Raw genomic sequence first — 25,641 nt, 5'->3', positions numbered from 1 at the left:
GACAAATAGGAGTTAGCTGGACCAAGGGGGCTGGGTGGGACTCCTCCAGACTCAGGAATAGTAACTACATACTGGATGCTTCTTTGGGTCTTGGTAGAGAAAAACATCATTAATTCCTCTATGGACAAGAAGAAATTTAGAACCACGAAAAGTAAAAATCCTAAAAATGCTCAAAAGTAGGATCCCAAAGAAAGTGCTTGCTGCACTCAAATTTCAACCCTGTCTTATTTTGCCAAATTTTCTTGTAGTGCAGCACTTCCAACTAGCTTTTTAAAATATATATATATAAATTTACTAAAAATGTATTGGGGTCATAAAAAATTAATATATTAACCCTATAAAAACCTTCAAGTCCCAGGGATTAGATTTCACCAACTTGCTTTAACTTAAACACCCTGAAGAAGTACCTTGACTTTCCTGGGTCTCATTGTTCTCATCTCTAAGACATGCGGCTTGTGTTATATGTATGATTTCTCAAGTCTTTCTCATATGCAGCATTTATGTTTCTAGAAATATACCTGAGATAATAGGAGGAGTGGGGGGAAGGGAAGCCATTAATCCCACAAAGCACACTTGTGGCTATATTAAAAAAAAAAAAGCAGAAGGCAGCGTGCACTCATAGTACAAGGAAATGTTGTAGGAATTGTAGCTATTGAAATGCAGGTTGGATGGAGCCAAAAATAGCTAATGCATCCACAGTTAAGCTGCAATGAAGAACCTCAGCAGTTGAGTTCCTTAAAGGTAAAATAGCCCAGTGTGATCAAAGACTGGTGTCTTTGCTTTGCATCCTTGGTATCAGTCCTTCAGTTGTAACTCAGCAGAAAGGGAAGAAATGGCTGACAAATCCATCTTCTAAAAAAACAAAGGTCATCCAAAAATATCAAGAAAAGGGCAATCCAGTTGGATCCAAACAAGCAGATATGCTAAAAGGAGAGTCGTGTTCAGCCCCCGTGCGCCCTCAAATGCCTGCACATGTCATCGGATCACTTCCATCCCCAGCCCGTTCCCGTGGATGCCTCGGGCTCTTACATCACTTGGGACCATCGGCACGGCATTTACAGGCCTCTGACATCTGTCAATCTGAATGTAAAGCCCTGCGCTTCCAACCCAAAGCAGCCCCTTCCAGCGAAGGGAAAAGGTACAATAGCTGTTATTTCTTAGCATGCATAATCAATGCTGCAGGCGTTGCTAGGCAACGGCAAAAAAGACTGTCAAACATCCTGGATGCCGCCAATGGGAGAGGAGCAAGTGCCGCAGCCACTCCACAGAGGTGAGAGTCTGCTCAGTCCCTGAAGCCGTGTTCACTTTGGTTCATCTCTTTAAAAAAAAAAAAAAAAAAAAAAAAAGGGCCTTTGTTGTGGTCAGGACTGAACCATAGACATTCTCCTCCCAGGCTTATTGAGACAGTCTCTTAATATCCTTTCCAATGGCCCAAAGCCTCAAAATGAGCACATCGAGTCAGCAAGAGGCTGCTTTGTGAAAGGCTCCTGGGTTATTCTGGTCCAGCTTGCCCTGGAGCTCATTGTAGTGAGTCCAGCTCTCTCCTTCTGTGGCTGCAGCTTCTGAATTCCGGAGTTGGAGTGAGCATCCTCTCTGAAAAGCATGCTAGCAAACATAATCGAAAGCTCTGGTTTCAACAGAACTCCTGTTCAAGGTCACGGAGCTGCCTCTTCTGGCTTCGTGACGGCAGCGTTAGAGGGGATTTTTCAGTGTGTACAGGCACTTTGTCCTCTCTACTTGAGATGACAGCTTCATTTGAAATTCAGCAAGAAGGGGACCAGCAAAGGGAAGTCACGGGTGACAACGGGTCAAATCTTCCTCTCCTCCCTCTTTTTGTTTTTGTTTGTTTAGCAGTGCTGATGAACAAGGAAATCCACATCACTGGTTATGAGTCTGCAAGTGTGTTTTGGCAAAGCCATAAGGTGTGTGGGGACCGGGTTTTGGGTGTAGCTCAGAGGTGGAATGAAGACTATGATTGGGATCTAAATGAGAGAGGGTCCCACTGATGAGGGTGATGGGACCTATGCCCAAGCAGAAGCACCTCTTGGACAGCAGAACAAAATGGCCAGTGTTCTCTTTGCAAGCTGGCTTAGCTACAAGTGGCTGAACATTGCCATCCCCAGATAATCCTCCATTGTGAGAAATCCAATCCCTCAAGTCCTATTTGGCTTGCATTCAGGATGAGGTATAGCATATGGGTAAAGGGAACCTTGGATTTAGCTATGTAACACCCTTTCCTTTAAGGGCATTCCAAGGAGTGCACAGAAACAGGTATAGAGTAAAAATGGATATCGCTAAGTGGAAATCCCAGGGGTGACCCTGAGAAATTTTTTGGGTGTGTCCCCATATCTGGCTGAGGTCTCTCGGCCATTCCTGCAGTGTCATTTAGGATTCCCTATTCTTCCAGAACTTTCTCTCACATTAAGAGATTCCCACCTTGGAACACCCTGAAGTGAATTCAGAGTCGGGAGGTTTGAAACGAGCTTCCCAGCTGGCCTCTGAGTAGCAGGTGCAAAATGTCAGCTCAGAACACGAATGCAGGGTCTTCGTGTCTCCTTTTCTATCACATGTGGCTGGGCTAGGGTTAGATGCTCCAGCTCTAACATTTGCTCAATCTACAAATTTGCCAAACTAGAAACACCTATTGGTCTCATGGATCCAAGATGAAGCATTAAGATAGCAGCAAGCAAAAACTGCAGATGTAACACTGCCAAATGTTCTGAACATTTTGTGCTAAAAAAAATTACAACAAAAAACTCTTGAGTAAATGGGGTGGGGGAGAGTAATAGCAACCGCAGTAATGGAGCTCTCCAGAACCACTGAAGGATTCTTCCTTTGACAGCTTCTACCCATTGGCCCTCACATTTCCATAGGATCCTCCTTAATCCCGTCTGTCTCCTGTCTCACTCTCCCCATCCACATGCCTGTCTCAGGAAGATGAGGTTTGTTATCCCTAAACTCACACCCCACCCCATCATAGCTTGTTTAAGAGTTTAGGAAGATCATGTCCACTCCCCCGTCAACCCACCAATTTCCTTCAATGACAAGGAGAGCAAACACAGATTTTGTATTTGGAAGACATTTACTGAAATCAGTTTATTTACTGGATGCATAAGTTCAACAGTAATTTTCTCTCTCTCCTTAGTTAACTATTTTATGCATTCTGAAGCATTTAACTCTAAGTATCCAACAGATATACACCTGATTTCTAAAAAGTCACCCTGGTTCTTGCTTGTAAACAAATGCTATCTGTACAAATGTTCCCTGTTGGGAAGAAATCAAATACAACCAAAAACTCCTCAATCGTCTTACATTAAGCCAAGAAGTTAAATTTTGTCACATTAGCTTTGGCCATATTTGTTTGGTGCTGATTTAATTTTATAAATATATGCATGTTATGTGTTTTTTAAATGTTATTTATTTGAAAGAGAGAGAGAGGGAGACAGAGAGGGAGACAGCGAGGGAGACAGTTCCATTTATTGGCTCACTCCCCCAGATGCCTGTAGCAGCCAGGGCTTGGCTGGAACAATGCAGGGAGCTAGAATTCAATCTGGGTCTCCCGTGTGGGTGTCCGGAATCCAACTACCTGAGACATCATCTGGATCAGTTCGTTCCTCCAAGGATGTGCATTAGCAAGAAGCATTAGCCAGAGCAAAGCTGGGACTGTAACCCAGACATTCTGATAGAGGATGTGGCATCCCAAACAGTGTCTTAAAAACTGCATGAAATACATGCATCTTTTAAGTTTTTGACATACATGTCCCACTGTTTTAGTGGTCTTTTAAAAAAATTTTTGAAAGTGCAAATGTCAAGGACCTGCTGAATCCTTTGTGCTGTTTTTGTTAATTCTCGTGTTTTACAGAGTTCAATGGAAGTTTTATCCCCTTCAACAATAATGTTCATCTTATTGAAGACCAGCTCTCTTTTTGGAGTTGATGGGGATATGACTATGATGGATCCTCAAATCTCTTTATTTTAGTAAGAACCTCACATTTCCAAAGGTGGCCAAATCCACAGAGGACATCATCCATGCTCCAAGATGATACCATGCCTGCACTGTGCAAAGCCTCAGGCATTGGGATGTTGGGGAGGGACCAGGTAAGTCGTAATAGAACTCAGTGGATGGAAGTTAAGAGGGGGAAGCAAAGTCCACAATCCTCTCTTCCAGAACCTTGAACATGAGACAAGCCTCTGTGGCATTTGGCATAAGCACTGAGCCATTTGGGGATACAAGTTTAATATTCCAACACTTATGTGGTTGAACGTTGCTTGACTCACTGACCTCCATCCAGAATTTAGTTAGCATAGACTTGGAAGAGTAGCTCAGAGCTATTGATGGCTTGCAAAAGACTGGTCAACTGTCCCCAGAAAGAACCCCCTGATGATTGGAGATGCCCCAAATAACCTCTTGACCACCCACATAGGGACAGGAATTTTAACACAAACCAGAGTAGACATATCCTGAAGTGGCCTCAAACATATAATAAAATGAAGTTAAAATCTCTACGCATTAGGGTGACCATGGGTAAGGAGATATTCTGGAATGTTCTCTTACCTTCACTGCCACCAAGATCTTGTCCTGTTCAGGACAGAGGTTATAGCATTCAGCTAGGAAAACTTTTCCAAAGGCTCCTTCTCCTAGCTCCCTTTTCAGAACAATGTTATGTCGCTTGATGTGCTGAACAACTGCAAAACAAAGACAGAAGAGAAATTGCAATTGAAGTGCGTGGAGGTGGAGGCAGAGGATGGGGAGCCAATGGCCTGCACCTTGAGCTTGCAGGTCCGTGATCCTCTCCTCGGTTTGCCATGAGCCAAAGGAGAAGCTCATGGTCCAACTCCACAATGGTTGGTATAAGGCTTCTTTCTGCTTACTCTCTAGAACTCAATGATTGTTTTTGATAAACCTAATGGAGCGAGCTAGCTGTTGGCTGCAAAACCTCATTCATGAAATTTACCAATGGCCAAAGGGGGAGCAATGAGAAAGGAGGTAGCATGAATGGCAGATCTCTTATAAAGCAGATGCTTTGCGTACATTTGTAAGTCAGTTATCCAGTGAGAAAAGACAGAGACAGCAAGCCAGGAATCCCTCGTTCTTTGTTAAGCCATATCAGATTCCTCAGGGAGACAGGTTCAGAGAACATCAAGAGAAAATGCAAGACCTGTGCATTACTGATTAAGACTTTGGTCTTACCACGGTTTTAGCCTTTTAGCGAGGTAGGCTAGACTGCGATTGAACCTCAGTGACTCCGTTTGTTGTAGCTAGGTATGGTCTCTGCTAAGGGCTCACTTCTAAAAATCAAGTCCCAACCTTGGCTCTCCAAATTCAAGAAGAGAGTAGTATAGATGAATTTGAGGAGGAAAGAGTATTGCTCTCTATAGAAAGTAGAGCTGTTTCAGGCCATTGATCCTTGTGTTTGCTTAGGGAACTAGGGAGGTAGCAGAAAAGGGTCCTCAGAATCCATTGGTTGCAAGGTGGAAACCAGAGAAAGACAATGCACAAAGGGACATAGCTAATAGGGATGCCCAAAGGAGAGTGTTGAGGACAAAGCTACAGTGCCAGTTTGCTCATGCTCACCCAACACATCAAGTGTGGACCCTCTTAGCCTGGGACTCCCCCTAGGTCTCAGTCATTCTTCTTTTCTGAACTCCTTCCCCCTGTGTGGTAGAACTGACTGGTCCTTTCTATCGATGGGTTCTGCATCCATAGATTCAAGTAACTGCACACAGAAATATTTACAAAAAATTGCGTCTGCACTGAGCACGTAGACTTTTCTTCTTGTCATGATTCCCTAAACAATACAGTGTCACAGACATGTGCAGAGCATTTGCAGTGTATGAGGTGTTGGAAGTAATCTAGAGACCATCTGAAGTACCCAGGAGAACGGGTGTAGGTTCTATGTTAATGCTTGCCTACTGGGATTGCAGCACCATGGACTTCCGCATCCATGGGGGAGGATGCATATGCAGGGAATACTGTGTTATAAAGAGATTGTCATGCCCTCCAGAGCTGGGAATGAGAGGCCAAGGGTGTCCTTTCTTCTCATTCTTACAACTCTGTGAAGCATCCCTTTCTGATGTAATCCCCATGGGAATTCCCTGCAGGAATTTCAAGGATTCACAGTCCTGGAATGCAAGAGTTGGGTTCTGAACCCCGGTGTCTGCATTCAGAGGCTGTTTTTTTTTTTTTTTCTCTTCTACCCAACAAAGTCTTTTTCCAATTTTAAGTTGTGCTAAGTATCGCAGGATATGATGTATGTGAGAAAAGGGGTCAAGAACAAAAATAATCTGGCTTCCTCGACTTTGTTCACCTTTCAAAGCCAAGTTCACCTTCTGATACCCTCAGAGAGCTTTTCAGAACCACCTTGATGACCAAAGACCTTTTCTGAACTCCTAATGTAGCATGGCTTGTGCTTGGTTGTATTCTGATTTCTCTCCCACTGGTTTCACATCTGAAAACTCCTGAGGCTGAGAGTAAGCCCTGTATGTCTCCTGACACCAAGTATAATGTTTCAGGGGCCAAGCACAAAGTAGAAAGTTAGTGTTGTGGTGATCATCATCTTTATTCAGTTTTTTGTCCTTGATGGAGAAAAAAATCTTTTCCTTGATTTTTGCATTATAACAAAAAATTATAGGACATCTTTACAATTTAAACAAAAATAACAAAATTAATACTGTGAACTCACAGTCCCATTAGGAAATAGATCACCTTAGAAGCACATCTGAGTTCTTTCTTGACTATACCCATTTCCCTACTCACCTCCCAGGGATAGTCACGATAGTGAATTTTGTATCAATCATCTCCCTTATCAGTTTGCCAATGCTGTAGCCTTAGCACTGCTCAAGCTTTGCCTGTTTTTGAACCCGTGTGAGTGAAACCATTCTGTATGTATTCTTCCATATCTGGCATCCTTCACTCAACATCACCCATGGGATGGAGCTATGGTTGTGTGTGCAGCAGTAATTCTTTCCTTTTACTACTTTATAATATTCTGTGAACGGACTATACACCATTGATTTATCCATTCCAGGATGGCAGATATCTATGCCATTTCTTTTGAGATCCAACTTTATCTAAACTGCGAATGGTGATTAAGGTTTTGCTTTAATGGATTTTTTCCCCCTGATAATTCATGGCATTGGATCTATGAATGGCTCTATGAGCCTCTGGGAACTCAGGGTGATAAAAATCAAAAGGTCTTTTTATGAGCAACAATATTAATGAATATAAAAATGTATATTAATCTCTCATGCTCCACCAGCAGTGCCTGAATTTAAGAGAGAAATGTGTTCATTAGGTAGAGTGCGCATATAAAGTCACAGATGTAATTCTTACAAAGAATTAGCAGCCCTACTTAAATCTAATATTTAACTCTCTGGCTGTCACATGCTTATTGGGAATTAAATTGCCACTTGATTTACTTCACCCTCTAACCAGACCAAGGCAAGTATTTAATGTTTTTTGCATTTCATTTACATATTTTTTTTCTTTTAATATCCAAATCAGGAGGAAAAGTTGGTGCAAAGTGAACTACTAAAGCTGTAATTTTACCAAATTGATTAGACTGATTTTCCAAAGTTGACCCAGAAACGATAAACTCTTCTTTAGGAACATCTATTTGCTTTGTTGCAGTCTGCAGCATCCATTGTCTAAATGGCGTGCTGTTGCCAAGATATTCCCTCTAAATAAAACTAATATTTTTTAAGACTTAGGGACACAGGTAATCATTTTGCATTTGTATTTCTGGCAGGGTTTTACCATCATTTGCCTACAGTCAGCACTACATAAGTATTTCTGCAAAATATTTTTAACAATAACAACTACAGATACTTTTTCATTATCTTTTCTCAGTTAACTGACAACAACCCTATTGATGCAAGTGATAAAACAGCCCAGTTCTTTGAGAACACCTGAAGCTTCCACGTCGTCGAGCTAAGAATTTCTTCCCATTCTCCTCAGGAGAGCGTCAGGACTTAGCCCAGCCTACCTCATTTCCTGTTTCTCTCAAACACCGCAGGAAGTCCCTCCTAAAGCCTTTCAACCTGACATGGCTGGTCCATGCCACAGCTAGCAGCCCTTTGCCTCTTCTGCAGACCCTCCCGTGGTCCCTCTTGGTTCATTGCCCATGAATCCATAAGCTCCTTCTATCTCATCTCTCCTGAAGCGTCCCTTCACCTCTCCGACTCAATTAAAACCTTGACTCTCTCTGAACCATGTCCATGCCTTGTCTGTAGCCCTCTCGAAGAGATGCCATTCCCATTCTTTATCCCATTACTCCTCTTCCTGCTGGAGAAACAGTTCTTTTGAGGCATCTCTCTCAAGAAGTCATCAGCCTGCACCACTCTGGCCTCTTGTGACTGACACCTTGCCTACTCCCATCACCCACAGAGCCCCTGGCTCACATGTCCCCTCTCAACCTGGCTTGTCTAAGCTCAAGAAACACTAGGCTACCCTTTAGCCCCTGTCTTTCAGTGGTGAAGCTCAGAGGCCAGGCATTGGAAGGCTGGGTTGGGTGGTTTGCAAGCCATCAAGCTGGTGTGTAAGCACGCAAAATTCTTACGCGCCTCCTTTTTCAAAATCATTACTTCTCTGCTCTTAACTCGGGGAACATGAGTAGAATTGCTTTAAATTCAACATGAATAACTGTAATAAGAAAAAAGAAAAAGAAAAAGAGACAGGGCCAGCATTGTGGTACAGGGGTTAAGCTGTTGCCTGCATCACTAGCATCCCATATGAGTGCTGGTTCAAGTTCCGGCTTCTCCACTTCTGATTCAGCTCCCTGTTAATGCACCTGGGAAGGCAGTGGAAGGTGGCCCAAGGACTTGGGCCCCTGCCACCTACATGGGAACCCAAATGGAGTTCCTGGCTTCTAGCTTTGGCCTGTCCCAGCCTGACCATTGCTGCCATTTGGGGAGTGAACCAGCAAATGGAAGATCTCTCTCTCTCTCTCTCTCTCTCTCTCTATATATATATATAATTCTGCCTATTAAATAAGTAAATACCTTTCTTTAAAAAACGAGAGAGAGACAAAATCCCACCATAGATGGCTTTGTAAATTTGGGAGGAAACTCTAAACAAAAGGTCAAAATGTTTCTTTTGGAAATTCAGCATGCCAAAAGAAGCGAAGCTATCAGTTGGAACTGGAGGGAGTACACATGCAGACTCAGCTGGTGTGCACACTGGGTATATCTCCCACTGGTGGAATTGCTCAGAGTGCAAATTTGGTACCCTTGGTCATTGGCTTCCCGAGTGCCGGAAGGGAGCAGGTTTCCAGATTTGTGTCAGTGTCACTGCAGTCAGTGAGGAGATGCATTGTGTCACCAACTAGTTTCATCAGTTCGTAGAGATGCTTAACCCTAGATTGCTTCAATCAAATCCTCGGTAGTTTCTTCCCAGCAGGAAATATTTTACATTTACAACAAGGAGTAGATAAAGTATTAATCCATGTCTATATCCATTCCTGCTAAATCTAAAACTATTGAAATGTAAATAAACGTAACTCTATCCACTTAAGGTCTCAAATAGGAAATGTGTGTTTCCCATTTCCTCAGTAATGGAGTTTCATAGAAACCTTTAGCCCAGTGGACATATCCTGGCTAACACACAAGCCTTTAATCGAACATTTATTGAGTATCTAACATTTGCCAAGTACTAAGTGACCTGTAACCCAAAAGAAAGATCTTTTAAATTTTTAAGTAGGGAGATGAAATGTAATACAAAGATATTTCAAAAAGTTCATGGAACAATGGAATTAAAAACTAGGTTTTTTTTTTTTAGTGCAAAAAATTTGAAACTCATACATAGTTTTTTCATATTACACATTTTTGTGTGCTTTTTATTTTTTTAAAGATTTATTTGATATATTTCCAAAGCAGAACTTTTTTTTTTTTTTAAAGCAGAGAGGCAGAGAAAGAAAGCAAGAGAGAGAGAGGCGGAGACACAAAGGTAAAGATATTCCATCTACTGGTTCACTCCCCAAATGGCTGAAATGGCCCAAGCTGCACCAGGCTTAAGCCAGAAGCCTGGATCTCCATTCAGGAATCCCAAATGAGTGCCGGGGGCCCAGGTAGTTGGATCATCTGCCGCTGCTTTTCTAGGTACATTTGCAAGGAGCTGGATCTGATGTGGAACAGCCGAGCTCAAACCAGTGCTCCTATGGATGTCAGCACTGCAGGCAGCAGCTGAACCCATTGTCCCACAATCCCGGCCCCTTTTGGCAAGCTGTTTAAAGATCCTTCATAGACATGGATTTCAAAAGTGTTTTGCACTTTCTGAACCCCCCTTGTATAGCCTAGAAGGTAGTGTTCTATCATTGGGGCTCCCAAAGTCTTCTGTTGTGCCACACAGTCCTAAGTGGTAGGCCTGCCTCAATGGTTCTGTTTTGTGGGACTGACTGTTATGATAGGAGGAGAACTTAAAACTCATTGAGGTTGACTCGCTCATGTTTGGCAGATCAGTGGAATACAGTGAAGGGCCGTGAGGGTACCCAGATGACAGGTGACAGAGCTAGTGCTCAGGTCCCCTGCCTCTCCCAGGAGTCCCCTTGGACTTTGGGACACAAGATTCTCATGGGGGCTGAATGCAAGGAGGGTTTCAAAGTGAAATCCGGTACTTCATTTAGTTAACATCTTTCTGCTTCAGATCCTGAAACATTCACACTGATCATCGAAAAAGACCAAAGATCTCATACTGAAGAATGTCATTTGAAAACTGCCAATAAAACACAATGGTGAAAAACAGAATGTCAAAGTTAAATACTTTGAAAAGTGCTTGAATTCAATATAAAATACAATTTACAAACATTACTTACTACATTACTTGATGTATGGGCAGTATATCACATTAGATAAAATCACCCACTTACAAAAAGAGAAATTTATGTGAAAGATAGAAACTATATTTTTGAATTGTATCTACACTTTTATTAAGATATACATCAGTATTAAATTGAAACTGAATGCAATTAAGATCACAGACATAAAACACACCAGGATCAAAAAAATCAAATATTCATAAATAATAGTGATAATAAAATAGGGTATGTAATGATACTAAGCCATTCTTATACACTTTTCAGCAAAAAAAAATCCCAATGTGCATTATGGTCAATTAATTTTTGAATCCCTCTGGATGAGGTCAATAGTCACATTTATTTTACAGATGACACCACAATTAATTGACTTGCATGGGGTCATAGAGCAATCCACTTACTTATCGTTTTCCAAATACAATTTCCAATGGAAGGAGGAAAAGGGAAGGGGCCCCTCACCTGTGCTGATGGCTGTGGCGAGCCAATGAACATGCTGAGAGATTTACACGAGTTATCAATCTTCACAGTATTTGGGTAGAGTAGTCTTACATCCATTTGCAGATTAAGGAAAAATGAAGAGGATTGGATGAGCTATTTAAATAGCCCATCCAAAATGATGCAATAAGTACTAAGAAATCTGAGTTCTCTCTACTACAACATTCTTCATTTCCTAAGCCTTCTAATGAGAAACAAAGGGAAAGTGAAAATGTCTGAGTTCAACTCATAGATGGTTCAGTTTGTATGAATTTAGTTCATTCAACCGTATGAAGCACTTACTAAAAATGCCTGGACCATTTTTCTACAGTCCAGAAAAAAGGAGGAATGAAATAATCCCTGTGTTCAAGGACTCATCACTGAAGGGACCACAAAGCACATGGACACATGTGCCATTCATTGTCATCTTTGCATTGTTCACAAAAGATGTTAGGTACCTTATATGACACAAACAAAACCAAACCCTTAAACAATAGCTCAAGCCAGGAGAAACAGAGCAGAAGGCTAAGTCAAGGCATTAAGCAGAAACACAAACATGCAGATTCTAGGGTCCCAAAAGGTTATTAAACTTCAATCATAGGGGGCTGGTGCTGTGGCATAGCAGGTAAAGCCACCGCTTACAGTGCTGTCATCACATATGGGAGCCGATTTGAGTCCTGGTTGCTCCACTTCCAATCCAGCTCTGTGCTATGGCCTGAGAAAGCAGTAGAAGATGGCCCATATGGGGGACCTGAAAGAAGCTCCTAGCTCCTGGCTTTGGATTGGCGCAGATCCAGCCATTGCGGCCAATTGAGGAATGAACCAGCAGATGGAAGACCTCTCTGTCTCTATCTCTCTCTGTCTCTCTCTCTGTCTCTCTCTCTGCCTTTCCTTCTCTCTCTGTGTAACTCTTTCAAATAAATAAATCTTAAAAAAAAAAAAAACTTCAATCATAATTTGATTCTAAGCTTTTGCAGCACGAGAAGTCAAAAACCAAACACGGTAATGCAGACGTTTTTAGCCATCCATAAGTGAAAGTACATAGATTCCTTCTAGAAAGTACGATTCTTCATCATTGCTAGTTGTCAATGGATTCTATTGCACAGCTTTTATGCAGGGGTTACTAACCCATAATGATCGACATACTCAACAGTGTCTCTCGAGTAGGTAGTGAGTTTCCTAAGGATACTCCTCGTGGTGGAGTTCAATGAGAAATGAACACAGAACATAAAAGCCACCCCCAGCCAAAGCACTGCACAGGGAGACCACAGCTCCTAACATCAAAACGAAGTGAAAATAAAGGCCCCTGGGAGTAGCCAAGGCGCTGGGCACGGAGTTGACAAATCGGTGTAATTTGCCTGAGCCCACTGCTGGGCCTACAGCACATTAGGCAATCAACATCATTTTATGAATAAGTAATAACATGAACATGTAAAAATAGATGAGTTATTGAACAAAAGAAAAGAATGGTGAGAAAGAGTCTGTTTAAGGAGTAGGCAAAGAGCAAAAATGGCGAGGAAAAAAGTTCACAGTGGATTTTCAAATCTTTTTTCCCCCTAAAGTAGAGTAACAGACAACACACTGTCAAAAGAGAATGGGCTGGATCATGGAGGATATTGAACACCTCATTGAGTAGTTTAGATAGGTTGTGGCACTGTTACATATGGAATCTCTGACCAGTGATTTCATTGCTCTGTGCCTTGATTTTCTCTTCTTTCAATGAAGGATTGGGGTGGGGATGGGGTTAAATGGCATCTGAAATATGAGTCCAGTGAACACATTCCACAATCTGGAGTCCACGATCTTACAGCGTCCTGTGACGCTTTGTGGTCCCTTCAGTGATGAGTCCTGTGGCTCTCTTGAGGACCTTAGAGAACAGGAAGTGACAGGGACAAAAAGCATTGGAAAGATTATTCTGGCCACCCTTAAGATGGAAGCTTCCATGAGGTACAGTGGCAGAGCTGGTCCTCACAATGACTAAGGGAAAACACAAGGCTAAGACCAACAAGGACACAGCAGATGTGAGGGAGTCAGGGACGACCAGAAGGCTGAGCATCAAGGGCAATGGAGTAGTGAGGGGAGAGAGGGGAGGGAGGGGAGTGGGATGGTGAGTGGAGGTTTCCCGGGAGGAGGCTGGGAGTCTGTGAGTGGGATCATGGCATGGCGGGACAGATAGGAAGTCTAGAGTCACCGCCATAACTCCAAAGGATGGGAGCTCAGACCGAGCTGGAAATTTCAAAGTATTTGTGTAAGTTAGGAGGATTAGTAGAGGGTCGGGAGTTGAAGAGACACAACGAATAAAGAAGGAAGGGAAAGAGGGGAGGGAGAAGAGATGTCTCATGGGAGAGATTCCTAGGGAAGGCGCAAGAATAGAGTGGATGGAACGGAAGAGGCAGAAAAAAATGGTGAAACAGAAGGGAGGCAGTTGGAGGGAACTACTTTCTGAGGACCTGGGCCCTGATGCTCGCCATAGCCTAGAGACACTACAGGAGCAGGTGGGACTTCACAGATTCCTAAGGGGCCTATTAAGCTCAAGCCATCCTAAGCCTTCAAGATGGGCCTTGTGTCAGGTGCAGTGATGGACAAGACAGATGCCGGCGAAGTGACCTTAAATTCCTGGGAAGACACCAGGTACCTACCCAGCTGCCTTGTACAAGGGCCAGTGGTAGCCAAGGACCCTTTGATCCCTTGACCTGGGTTGTAACACCTGAATGTGAGCCAAGTGGCTCTAGGAGTGGGGAAAGCAGAGCTTAATTTAACCTGAATGTTACAGCAGATAAAAGCAAAGGAGTTATTTGAAGTTAAATTCCCACAACTTCTTGGAGAAAACAGCCACAGGGGAAGAGCCCCAGAAATCTTTCAAGCTGTGAGACTAAAAGGAACACCACACTTCAAAATACACAGACGGTACATCCTTCGCTTTGACATCGCCTAACAGCCAAAATTATATCTGTTCTACACACTGGCATGTGGTAGAATTGGATTGATTTGCCCTGACAGCTCTCCCTGCTGGAACAATACTTGTCAGTCAGCCCCAACAATGTTTGTATTTTCAAGAATCATTATGCAGAGTGATTGTACAAAATCCTGGCAGGTGGGCCAGACAGTATTCCCTGCCTACCCCTCTGATTCTGTGTCCCAGGTCTCTCGCCCTCTTTCCTCCCTTGAGGCTGCTAAGCATCCCTGGAATGTCCCAAGTATGACCCCTCCCAAGCGGGGTGCACAGACCTTCATTTGTGGGCTCCACACCAGTGTCTGCTTTCTCACTGGGGTTCTCTGCTTCTGTGCCTGCCTCACGGAAAGGTCCCTTCCTTCAACAACCTACTAAGCTGCTCTAATTGACTCCTTCGGAATAGTTGGCCTTTGCCAACAAGAATGCACCTGCTGTGGAAGGGGTCTCGTGCTCTTGCTCTTCTTGGAGATCTATACCAGTCCATTTCCTGTGGTCAATAACAAAATGTCATAGGCTGTGTGAGTTACTTTTTGAAAAGAGGTTTAGTTTGACTCATGGTTCTGGAGGAGTCAGGTCAAGGGGCCTTCTTGGTGGCAGAATCCTGAGGGCGTCCCATGGCCACAGACAGGGAGCACCTGTGTGTCTATGTCTCTTCTGATCTGTTCTTGTAAAACCACTAGGATTCAATCATGGGGCTCCACCTTTTCTTGTCCTAATCACTGCTCAAAAACTCCAACTCCAAACACCATGATCAGATTCAGTTTCCACCCTCTGAGTACCCACAACACGGATTAAATTTCAACACAATCCAGCCATAGCCCGACCATAGCAGAAGTCTTCCAAACCACATGGATCGGGGCTGGAGTTATGGCACAGCAGGGGAAACCACTGCCTGCTACGCTGGCATCCCAAATCAGAGTGCCACTTTGAGTCCTGGCTGTTCTGCTTCTGGTCTGGCTTCCTGCTAATGTGCCTGGGAGAGCAGTAGATGATGGCCCAAGTCCTTGGGCTTCTGCCACCTGCATGGGAGACTTGGATGGAGTTCCTGGCTCAGATCTGGTCATTGCAGCCATTTGGGGAGTAAACCTGTGGATGGAAGATCTCTCTATCTTCTCCCAACTCTCCCTCTGCCTTTCAAATAAATAAAACACACACACACATTCACACTCACCAGTGGTTATATAGTGGCTGTCCTGATCTGTGTGTTCAATAATGAGGAGTATATTAGGGTACACCTAAGTATATTAGAGTGGACCTACTCTAGTGAAAGGGCAGGAAGAGGTAATATCTATTGATACAGCAACAATGCAGTAAAAACATGCTAGATGGTGACAAGAAGGAAAATTTCAATGAGGTGAATACAAACATTTGTGTAAAATAGAATTAAAAATTAAGTGTATTTTGGTGCAAAAACATCTGAAATCTCTGTGCTTCAAAAAGTTCATGAAAAATGTGTATTATGAAAAAAAAAACTATGCATGGATGCAAGACTTTTTTGTGCTAAAATAAATCTCTTTTTCAGTTTAGTTTTCAGTGAACTTTTTGAAGTACTCTCTCCTGGGAAGCTCAGGAAAGGTTTTGTGGATCATTGGAACGAACAGAAGAGCAGGTTAGAGTCTTCTTTTTAAATCTAATTATTTTATTTATTTGAAAGGCAGAGAGAGAGGAGAGAGGAGAGAAGGGAGAGGAGAGAGAGAGAGAGAGAGAGAGAGAGAGAGAGAGAGAGACGACAGACAGATGGAAATCTCCCATCTGCTGTCTCATGACCCATATGTTCACAACAGCCAGGGCTGGACCAGGTCAAAGTCAGGAGCCAGAAACTCAGTTCAGGTACCCGATACCTCCCAGGATGCACATTAGCAGGAAGCTGGAAGTAGAGCCAGGATTTGAACCCATGCAGGAGTCACTGCTACATCCAATGCCTACCCCAGGTTGGAGTCTCTACTAGGAACGTACTGGACATAGAAGAGGGGGCTGTGCTTAAACTAAAGAGCATGGGGAAGCGGTGGGCATTTCAGGAAGCCAAGAACTCCACGCCAGCATTCCATTCAGGTGCCTTCCTTGTCTGCAGACTACCCAAATTCCAAAGAAAGACAGATGATTGGTAGGGCTTACAGCCAGTGGCGTGTGTCCAGTAACTTAAAGATGGAGGTTCACACACAGAATTTTGGAGGCATCCCAAATATTTTCTACTTCTGGATAGCTACCTGTTCAGTTAACACACAGAGCAGATACCTCCTGTAACAGTTCCTATATCAAAGGCTTAGGTCAAAGACTCACAGTTTTAAAAGTGGTGACATTAGAAGGATTGTTCTGGCTGCAATGAAATCAGAGGCAGGGAGGCCAGTGAAGGTTTAGCTATAGAATTTATTTTTCTCAATGGTTTGACAACACTTAGAGAATCGCCCAAGCCAACATGCTTTCCTCTACCCCCTCACACTCACCATGGAAACATCTATGCGAAAAGCACTTGGGTGCCGTGGAAGATTCAAGGATGAATAAGAGGAAGGGAGAGTAACGGGGTGTTCACTGCACCTCAACTGTGTGTCAGGCATTGTGTGAAGCACTGTCTTATTCAAGCATCCTGATGGGCCTGTTAAGGCCGTTCCAATTCCTTCTCTCTCTGCTACACCTGCTGCACCTGTTGACCCCAACTTGGAGCCACCCAAGTTTCCACCGAACAGAAAAGTCCCGCCTCCATCGCAGAGCCCTCTGTAACACACTCCAAACTGAAGACATCGCCATCAGCTCTGTTCCCAAAATCCACCGAGAAATCTCATTCACTGGGACTTCCATCTGCCCTATGAGTACTTCAGTGTTATGAATAAGAGGCAAACACCATGCTCACCTCACCTATCTTAACTTAACATGGTCTCCAGCACCTTTTCAAGTTGTGTTCTTTGAAGCTTTCATGGCAGGTGGAATGCTCTCCAAGAGTTCATGCAGGGTTCCTGAAGACCTTGAACAACCTATTCATTTTACAAATGAGGTCAACTGGGCACCGACAAACTGGGAAATTCTCAGAGCTGAGCTAAAACCCAAACCCCATTCTCTTGCACTCACGTCCGTTGGCATTTTCATTATACTCTGACCTTGCTTATTAGAAACATCTATCAACCAAACACAGTTATATACGGCTCAGGAGTGTATCGGCAGGGCAAGGCAGGGAAGATAAAAACCATATGAAGTCAGCGGAATATTACTATAGTCTGTCCTCAGAAGCCAAACTACCCTTTTTCTCCACAGCTCCCAGATTAATCTCTTCTCGCTCTTGCCTTCCCTGATGGAGCTACAAAGCCTGGCCGTGAACTCATGTCAAGAAGCACTGGTGTTGAAGGTAGTTTAAGAGCTAAGGGCATTTGCAACATGAGAGTCCTGGTGCTTGGGTCTCTCTCCTCTCTTTCTTGCGATAAGGACTTGCTTTGTGTGCTGCAGTCAGCTGGGAGATTTCTAGTCAATGCTTCAACTCCTTTGTATCATTAAAGTAAAATGATTTTTTTTTAAAAAAGTGTACAGCTCAGTAAACATTAACTAAATCCCACTGCTTCAGCAAAGAGAAACATCACTCTACCCGCCGGACTTGGGGTCCTGTTGCGGTTACTGTAGAGGGGCAGACAAATTCACCTGCTGTTAACAGCTCCCCAGGTTTCGTGATGGAGTCCCTTACAGAAACTGCCTTCTCCCGGGAGGACTGCTTAGACAAGGAAACGACCTTTGCTGCACAATTAAAATTGCTGCTCATATATGCTGTTATGAAACATTTACATCAGGAATTGGGGTGGGGAACGCCTGGCCCACGGGCTGTATAAGGTCCATAAAATCATGCCAAGGACAACCACAGGCTGGACTAAAAATTCAATAACTCTACACCAGGCTAAACTGTAAGTTGATAATTTCATATGGCCCACAAATGAGGTTACAAATATGCAAATAGTCCTGGGCAGATTAAAGGTTCCCCCAAAGAATGGAATCAGCATCAGTATTCTGAGTACACTGCGTTAGAGAACATTTTCTTCAAGAATAAGCCAAAGTTAAAGTATACAGCATGTCAAAGTGAAGAAGCAAGCAGTTGAGGACATATTAGCCTCATGGTTATGACTGCAAAATCCCCACGTTTCACCTGGGAAGGGGGATGGCTCATAGGTGCCACAGTGGAGGAGTCATCAGCTCCCATACACTGGGCTGGTGGTGGGATGCAATCTATTGGGATTGCTCCATTTGGTGGACCCTGCAGTGACTTCAGACAGGAAGTACAAAGAGTGGGAAAGGGCTTGACCCTGGAGAGAGATCTGTATCAGTGGGGTGCACCTTATCTTTAGTCTAGAAAAGGATCAGCTAGCTCATTATTTATCCCCAGGACAAACACACACACACACACACACGCACACACACATCGAAATCCTGCGTGGGTGGACAAGCCACTAGGGAGAATCTGAATTCTCAAGAAAATGTAATCATGTACAGAGATAACCAGGGTCTAATGCTGGACTGCCCATGTTCAGATCCAGACTTTTCCTGCCTAGGAACACATCATTCAACTGATAGTGCAGCCACACACCACAGGTGGACCCCTGAGATCACAACGGAGCTGCAAAGCCTGTATCTCTTACCGACACTATAGTACGAGACATTCCTCCCATATCTGGTGATGCTGCCGCCAACAAACCCACAGCACTGCCACACTCAGTCACCTACGGGACTTAATCCATAGTAATGACAGCAGATGACTGTGTTGCCGACTTCTGTATTTCCGGCACTGTGCTCATTTTATTTGTATGTTAAAGATTTCTTATTTGAAAAGCAGAGTGATGGTGGAGGTGGGAGGGGCGGGGAGAGCACACTACCATCCAGTGATTCACTCCCCAAATGGTTGCAAGGTTGGGGTTGGTCCAGGCCAGAGCCAGAAGCCAGAAGCTCCATCTAGGTCTCCCACATGGGTGGCAGGGGCCCAAGCACTTGAGCCATCCTCCACTGTCTTCCCAGGTGCAGTAGCAGGGAGGTGGATGGGAAGTGGAGCAGCTAGGACGTTACCTGGGGCTCTAAAACAGGATGCTGGCATGGCGATGGCTGCCTAGCCCCTGTACTGTGCTTATTTTAGAGTATACTTTCTACTCATTAGAAACAAGCAAACTGTAAAACACTCTCGTATGTTACACCAGAAGCAGCCTCATCCACTTTGTGTTTATTGCGTCTACTGACTGTGTCAAGAGGCAATTAATTGCTTTGAGGGATTGACCTATCCCTACTAGATCTGTGGGAGTACATTCACGATGCTTCCAGCACAATGAGATTGCCTAACCACACAGTTCTCAGAATGCATCCCCGCCGTTAGGTGACACGTGACTATTTTTGTAAGAAACAATAAAATCTCCCCTATGTTTGGTCTCTCCACCTTACTTGCATGCATGGGATTATAAGGAAAGGATTGGGAACGGGATTCTTCCTGGAGGCAGGAAAGGAGGAAAAGTGCAAACCACAGAGGAAGGCGTGGGACAGCACGGGTGGTGATGCAGGAAGCAGAGGCTGAAGACGACCCCAATTTGCAGGCAGAATGGAAGCCTCATCTCGGCCATTAAGTAAATACACGACTTACAGCAACCCACATGATGAATTTCTTTCCTCTAGCTGCAAAAATGAGAATAAAAATCTCTGACCCCCACGACCTCATGGGACACTGGGAAGAACACAATGGTATTCTAAAGAAAAAGCACTCGGAACAACGCGATGTGCCATTAATGTCATATGGTGTGACCGCTGTTATTTAGCAATTTGGCGCTAGTGATTACAGAGTGCCTCTCGATACACTTTATTGGTTCAATTTAACTTTAAATATTACAGACAAGCGACAATAATAATGGGTCTGTTTGGCTCCTGGAGCACTTTAAAGCTCATAAAGCACTCTCACGTGCTATTTTATTTGAGCATTAAAACAACTCTGTGAAACAGGCTGTGAAATTACCCTGAGCCCATTTTACAGCTCAGGAGACAAAGGCTTAAGGAGGTCAAGGGGCTCGCTCAAGGCTACACAGTTAGTCAGTTGCACAGCCTAAGCTCCAACCTGGGCTTCTTCATTCCAAGTTCAAGGTGCTTTCCTAGAATGGCCTCCTGAGTGGGCGTTCCGGAGACTAAGAGTCAAGATCCTTTCTGGAGATTTGTAGCCAAGATCAATGCAAGATGCTAGTGCAAAAATACTGCCTAGCATTGGCTTCTAAGAGTGAGGTGAACTCAGAGAGGCTACACAGACATAAGAGTCGTCCAGACTAAAACGTGAAGAATGTGTTTATTTCAACAGGGGGAGGCGGAGGAGGGGCCTTCCTGAAGGGGAAGCAGCAAAGGCGCAAGGGCAGGTGGTGGGACTAGGATCGCTCTGTTTAATCAGCAGTATAATGAGAGACGGTGGGGTGTGAGCTTCGACGTGTGTTTAGATAGTGGGACCAGGTCATAGAGAGCCTGGAGGTTGCGTGGGGGATCTGGATTGGATTCCGGGCATAGATGGCAGCCATGGTGAGTTCTTGAGCAAGACAGTGACGTTAGACTCATATGAAAAGCACATTACCTGGTGTCAGTTTGCACAGTACATTAAATGGAAGGACCCAGAAGCAGAGAGAGAGAGAGAGAGAGAGAGTGGCTAAGGGGTCGCTGCCTTGATAAAAGCATAGTTATGAAGTTCTGGATTACAGCATAGCAGTGAAACTGAAAGGAAAGCTATGGGTCCTAACGGCCAAGTTATTTGATAATCAGAGCACAATATTATTCACTAGGCCACCACACTCAGAAATACAAATGATCTGTCTCAAGCCTGTTTCTATGGCACCACGCTGCCGAATTTAAGGATCCAGAGTCACCAAAGCAAAGAGTTCTTCAAAAATCACAGAGATTTGTCATAAAGTGTCCCTTCTTTCATCCCCTGGCCTTCATTCAAGATTTCTTAGAGATAAAAAGATGCCAGCTATCCATGAATGCTATTTCCATCACACCCAGCCCTGTCCAGGGCAGGCAACTATGGACTCACATCATGTGACCCTGCATGTGACGGCAGGAGCTGCTGACCATTGGCATCTCTTAGAGGACCCATAGCAGCTCGTGGATGTGAAGATGGGAAGCAGAGTAGATGCAAAGATGGCCCAGGGTGGAGTGGAAGGGGAGAAGACAGAGAAGGGACAGGGGATGCCCATGGGTATAACAGTGATGGATGGTAACCATGGTTTGGGTGTGTTCCCTGGAATTCATATGTTAGAAATTTAATCCTCAAATATCTAAGTTAATGGTAATTGAAGGCGGGGCATTTGGGAAGAAATTACAAGTAGATGATGGCTCAGCCTTGTGCAGTGGGTTAAGCCAAACTTTGTGATGCTGACATCCTGTATCAGAGTACTATTTCATGATCCAGCTACCTGCTAATGCACCCGGGAAAGCAGCTGAGGATGCTCTGAGGGCTTAGACCCCTGTCACCTACTTGGGAGATCTGGTTGGAGTTCCAGGCTCCTGGCTTCAGTCTGGCCCAGCCCCTCTGCTAGGGCCATTTGGGGAATAAATCAGCAGGTGGAAGATTTCTTTCTCTCTGTGTCTCTCCCTCCTTCTCTCTCTCCCTCTCTGTTGCTCCGCCTCTCAGATTAATAAATAAATCTTAAAAAAAAGGAAAAGATTAGATGAGGTCATGATGGTGAGCCCCCTGCCCCACTTGGCATAAGAAGAAGAGGGACCCAAGCCAATGCACATTCCCAGCCTCACCCAGGGATGCATTCTGCCACCAACATGTGAAGCAACAAGGCCCTCACCAGATGCCATGCAGATGCCAGAACCATGCTCTTGGATGTCTCAGAATTCTCCAGAATTACAAGAAATAAATTTCATTTCTTTATGAATGTCTGGTCTTAAGCATTTTGTTATAGTAACAGAAGGCAGACTAAGACAGCTGGAGAGACTGCATCTTAATACCTTGATTGCTTGGCTCACCCGGAGTCTTGGTGCTTGATGCTGCCTATCCAGCACCAGTTATCTGAAGTCTGGCTCCAATGCACAACGTATTGACTCCAGTGGGCTCCCTTCTTCTTCTTAGCCGGTGGGTTCACGGACATGAACACGTTGGAACACAGACAGCCACAGCCTCCAATGTTGTAAGTCAAGTTCAATAAAAACTCACTTCCCCTTCAAATTTCAACAGCAATGTCATACTTTCTAGTCGCTTTTTATTTTAGCGTGTGGGCATTGCACACACCCAGACACCCCACTGTTACACTGACAGCTGCTTGCCAGTCCATGAAGATACATTACCTTCCACGGGGATGCGTGAAATACGCCACCTCACAGGAGGTGAGGGCAGAGGCAAGCATGATGCAATCAATGCAAATAAGAGTTTTCTCTCCACTGTGTCTGACCGTTTTTTTGGTTCAATGAGCAGAGGATTAAAGAAGCTTCCTTGGGTACAGAACTGTGTTTAGGAAAAGCCCTTTCTTTTTATTGCCATTATAGATGATAATAACTGCAGGAGGCTGTCACCCTTATATTTATGCTGACTGGACAAGGAAGGCTGCTCAACCTTGGAAAATTCCAACAGAATACCTTCCTTTTCCCATGAAAATGCCACCAGCACTTAGACAACCAATATTCCCTAGAAAAAGACACTACAGAGTGGAAGCCCCGATGGGCTATGAAGATCGAGCCCAGACTCAGTTCCCATCACGGCTGTCAGAAGCACCTCAATGCGAATTCCTTAGAGCTGATCATCACAACGTGCCTGGCCAGGCATCTGTCGTGGCAGCCAGGGAGCAGCCCAGCCCTCGAGTTCCTTCCATTGTGCACGTATTGATGGGCTATTGCCCCACCAGAATGATCTCCACCCAGGCCACTGCAACCCCAGAAGTGACACACAAATAAGTATCTGAGCGCCTCACTGTATTATTCCATGACTATCCAGTATTTAATAAAAAGGAGAGCTTGGGAAGAGGGATGTTTATTTGGGGGTAAATGCATTTACATAATGCCTGATGGTGTGTACACAATGATTTCTGTCCCCAGACATCCTTGGACTTCCCATGAAGACTTCCATACTCCCCGCATTAAACTTCTACCCAAAACCAGCCACAGCCAACCAGCAGACTTGATTGTTTAAATGAGAGATGGACAGTGGGAATAAAACTGCAGGATGCTGGGATACTAGAAGACTCTAGAAGGCTAATTAACAGGACCAGGAGAAGGGAGTGTGACAGGCTCTCACATAAAAGTGAGCTGGCAGCCTTAACTAATTAGCAACAATTAATGTTATGGTAGGAGCAAGAACACATGTATTATGTTCTATAAACGCTTAATAGATGTCACCATAAATCACTCCCATCTTTCTCCTGAAATTCAGCTTGCAAGCAAGCTTACTCAAAATCTGCAGGAATTAACAAAATAGAACAGCTAAGCCTTGGATCTTAATATCAAAGGAAGTTCTTTTTTTTTTTCTCTGTCACTGGGTCTTTGACTAGTCTCAGCTGTTGTAATGCAGGTCACCAGCAGCAAATTCAATGACAACCAGCCCTGGGTCAGTTCTGATTGAGGAGAGCAGGCAATGAGTTGTTTCAGGCATGCTCCTGGCTAGGATTAGTGGTCAACTGGGTTGCTCTGGATTTGATGTCCTGTGTGCCTAGAATGAGCTCCTTGCCTGAGCTGGGAAACAGATTTCCTCAAGTGTGCCTCTTCCTATCACTTGGTAGTGGCTGCACAGACCATCGTGTTGATAGGATTACTGGGAAATCGTGCCACAAATCAATGAGTAATGTCAGCTGAGCACTAGGTAGAGGCGCACTGGTATTTCTGATCACCGTGAGTAGCCATTTCCATTGACCAATATTCTCCACCAGTTTCCCAAACAGGATCTTGGCCCTCCCTGAGCCAAGAATCCACTGTGAAACCTAGTCACGTCCCTCAAGGTCCCTTCTGCAGATGCTACCACTTTTGTTTCTATGCCTCCCCAGTCCTTGGCAGAATGCTGCTTTTGTAAGGGCAGAGTGACTGTATGTAGGACCCTTTTGCTTGCTAAAGAACTCCTGTAGCTATGATCCACCAGCCAGACTGGAGTTCCTTGGGACAGAGGTTGACCCAACCCACCCTGGGGACCCTTTCACATTAGTAACTATGAACTGATGCGTTTTAGATGCCACACCGGCCAGGTGAACTCCTCTGCTTCTGAACCTACCACCTGCAAGTCTACTTCCTTTAAGGTTCCTTTATATCCATTTCATCACTCCAATCTCCTCCAACCTCAAGAGCCTCCTTCATAGGCATGTCATTCGTACTGAGCAGGGCACATCTCTAGTGATTTGGGGGAAATGTAAGTTCAATTAAGAAGATACAAAAATACCAAGTATTCTACACTTGAGTAGTTTTATTGAATTTCCAGAAAATTCAACGTATTGGGAGGCACAGTGGTGGATTAAAACATAAGAGATGTGACTTCTGCTCCTAAGTAACTAGGCTAGATGCACTTTTCTCAATTTTCCCATTAAGTACAACTAACGACTCTGGACAACAAAGTTAAACACAAGAAGGTTCTGCCTAGAGACCTTAGGGTGCAATGATGGTGAATTCCCTGAATTTTCGTTTGGTTGGTTATATACAAAAAATTGGAGCTGATGAAGTCAGCAATCTTCAATACTTACAAATACACTTGAAATAAATGCAAAAAAAAATCAGTCTCAGCAAATAAATAGAGGATATAAAGGAAAACGAAATGGAAATTTTAGAAATGGGAAATACAATCAACAAATGTAAAACTCAATAAATGGCCTCAACTATAGAATGGAGGGGCCAGAGGAAAAAGTCAGTAAACATAAAAAGACTACAGAAAACATCCAATCTTACTAACACAAGGAGAAAACACTGGAAAAAAAGAAAGAAATGGAGCTTTGAGGAACAGTGGCACTGTACCCAAAGCTCTATCGCCCACTGTCCAAGAGTCCTAGAAGTGAAGAGAAGGAAGTCACAGCACTGTTGAAGAAATAATGGCTGGGAATTCCCAAACCTAGACCTACAGACCCAAGGAATGAAACCTGAGCAAGGTAAACCCAAATAAATCCACACTATGAAAGCATACTCAAACTTCTGAAAACTAAAGACAAAGAAAGTGTATCTTACATTTAGGGGAAAATCTATTTAAATAACAGCAGATTTATTCAAGCAGAAAGAAAATAGTACGACTTTATTTAAATGATAATAAAGAACTATTAATCTAGAAAATACCCTTCAGAAACAAGAAAATAAGATAAATATAGTACATCTGGGGCCAGCATTGTGGTGTTCACTTACTGTTTGCAACAGCAGCATCTCATATCAGAGTGCCTGTTGGTCCTGACTGCTCAGCTGTCAATCCAGCTCCCTGCTAAGGTGTCTGGAGATGCAGCAGAAGATGGCCCAAGTGCTTGA

At 43.9% G+C, this 25,641-nt stretch overlaps 1 protein-coding gene across 5 annotated transcripts in view; it reads right to left on the bottom strand.

The window, feature by feature from the left end:
• NTRK2 (neurotrophic receptor tyrosine kinase 2) overlaps positions 1-25,641 on the bottom strand; it is a 397,538-nt gene that overhangs the window by 97,652 nt on the left and 274,245 nt on the right. For all 5 annotated transcript variants that reach the window (XM_070065715.1, XM_070065713.1, XM_051833735.2 and 2 more), the window contains one exon: positions 4,556-4,686. In XM_070065715.1, coding sequence (XP_069921816.1) covers positions 4,556-4,686 — 131 coding nt within the window. The remainder of the gene's footprint in view (positions 1-4,555; positions 4,687-25,641) is intronic.

Source organism: Oryctolagus cuniculus, chromosome 1, assembly GCF_964237555.1.
Source record: "Oryctolagus cuniculus chromosome 1, mOryCun1.1, whole genome shotgun sequence".
Classification (NCBI taxonomy): domain Eukaryota; kingdom Metazoa; phylum Chordata; class Mammalia; order Lagomorpha; family Leporidae; genus Oryctolagus; species Oryctolagus cuniculus.
Note: the sequence above shows the minus strand (reverse complement) of the source record. Positions and strands in the feature narration are given on the sequence as shown.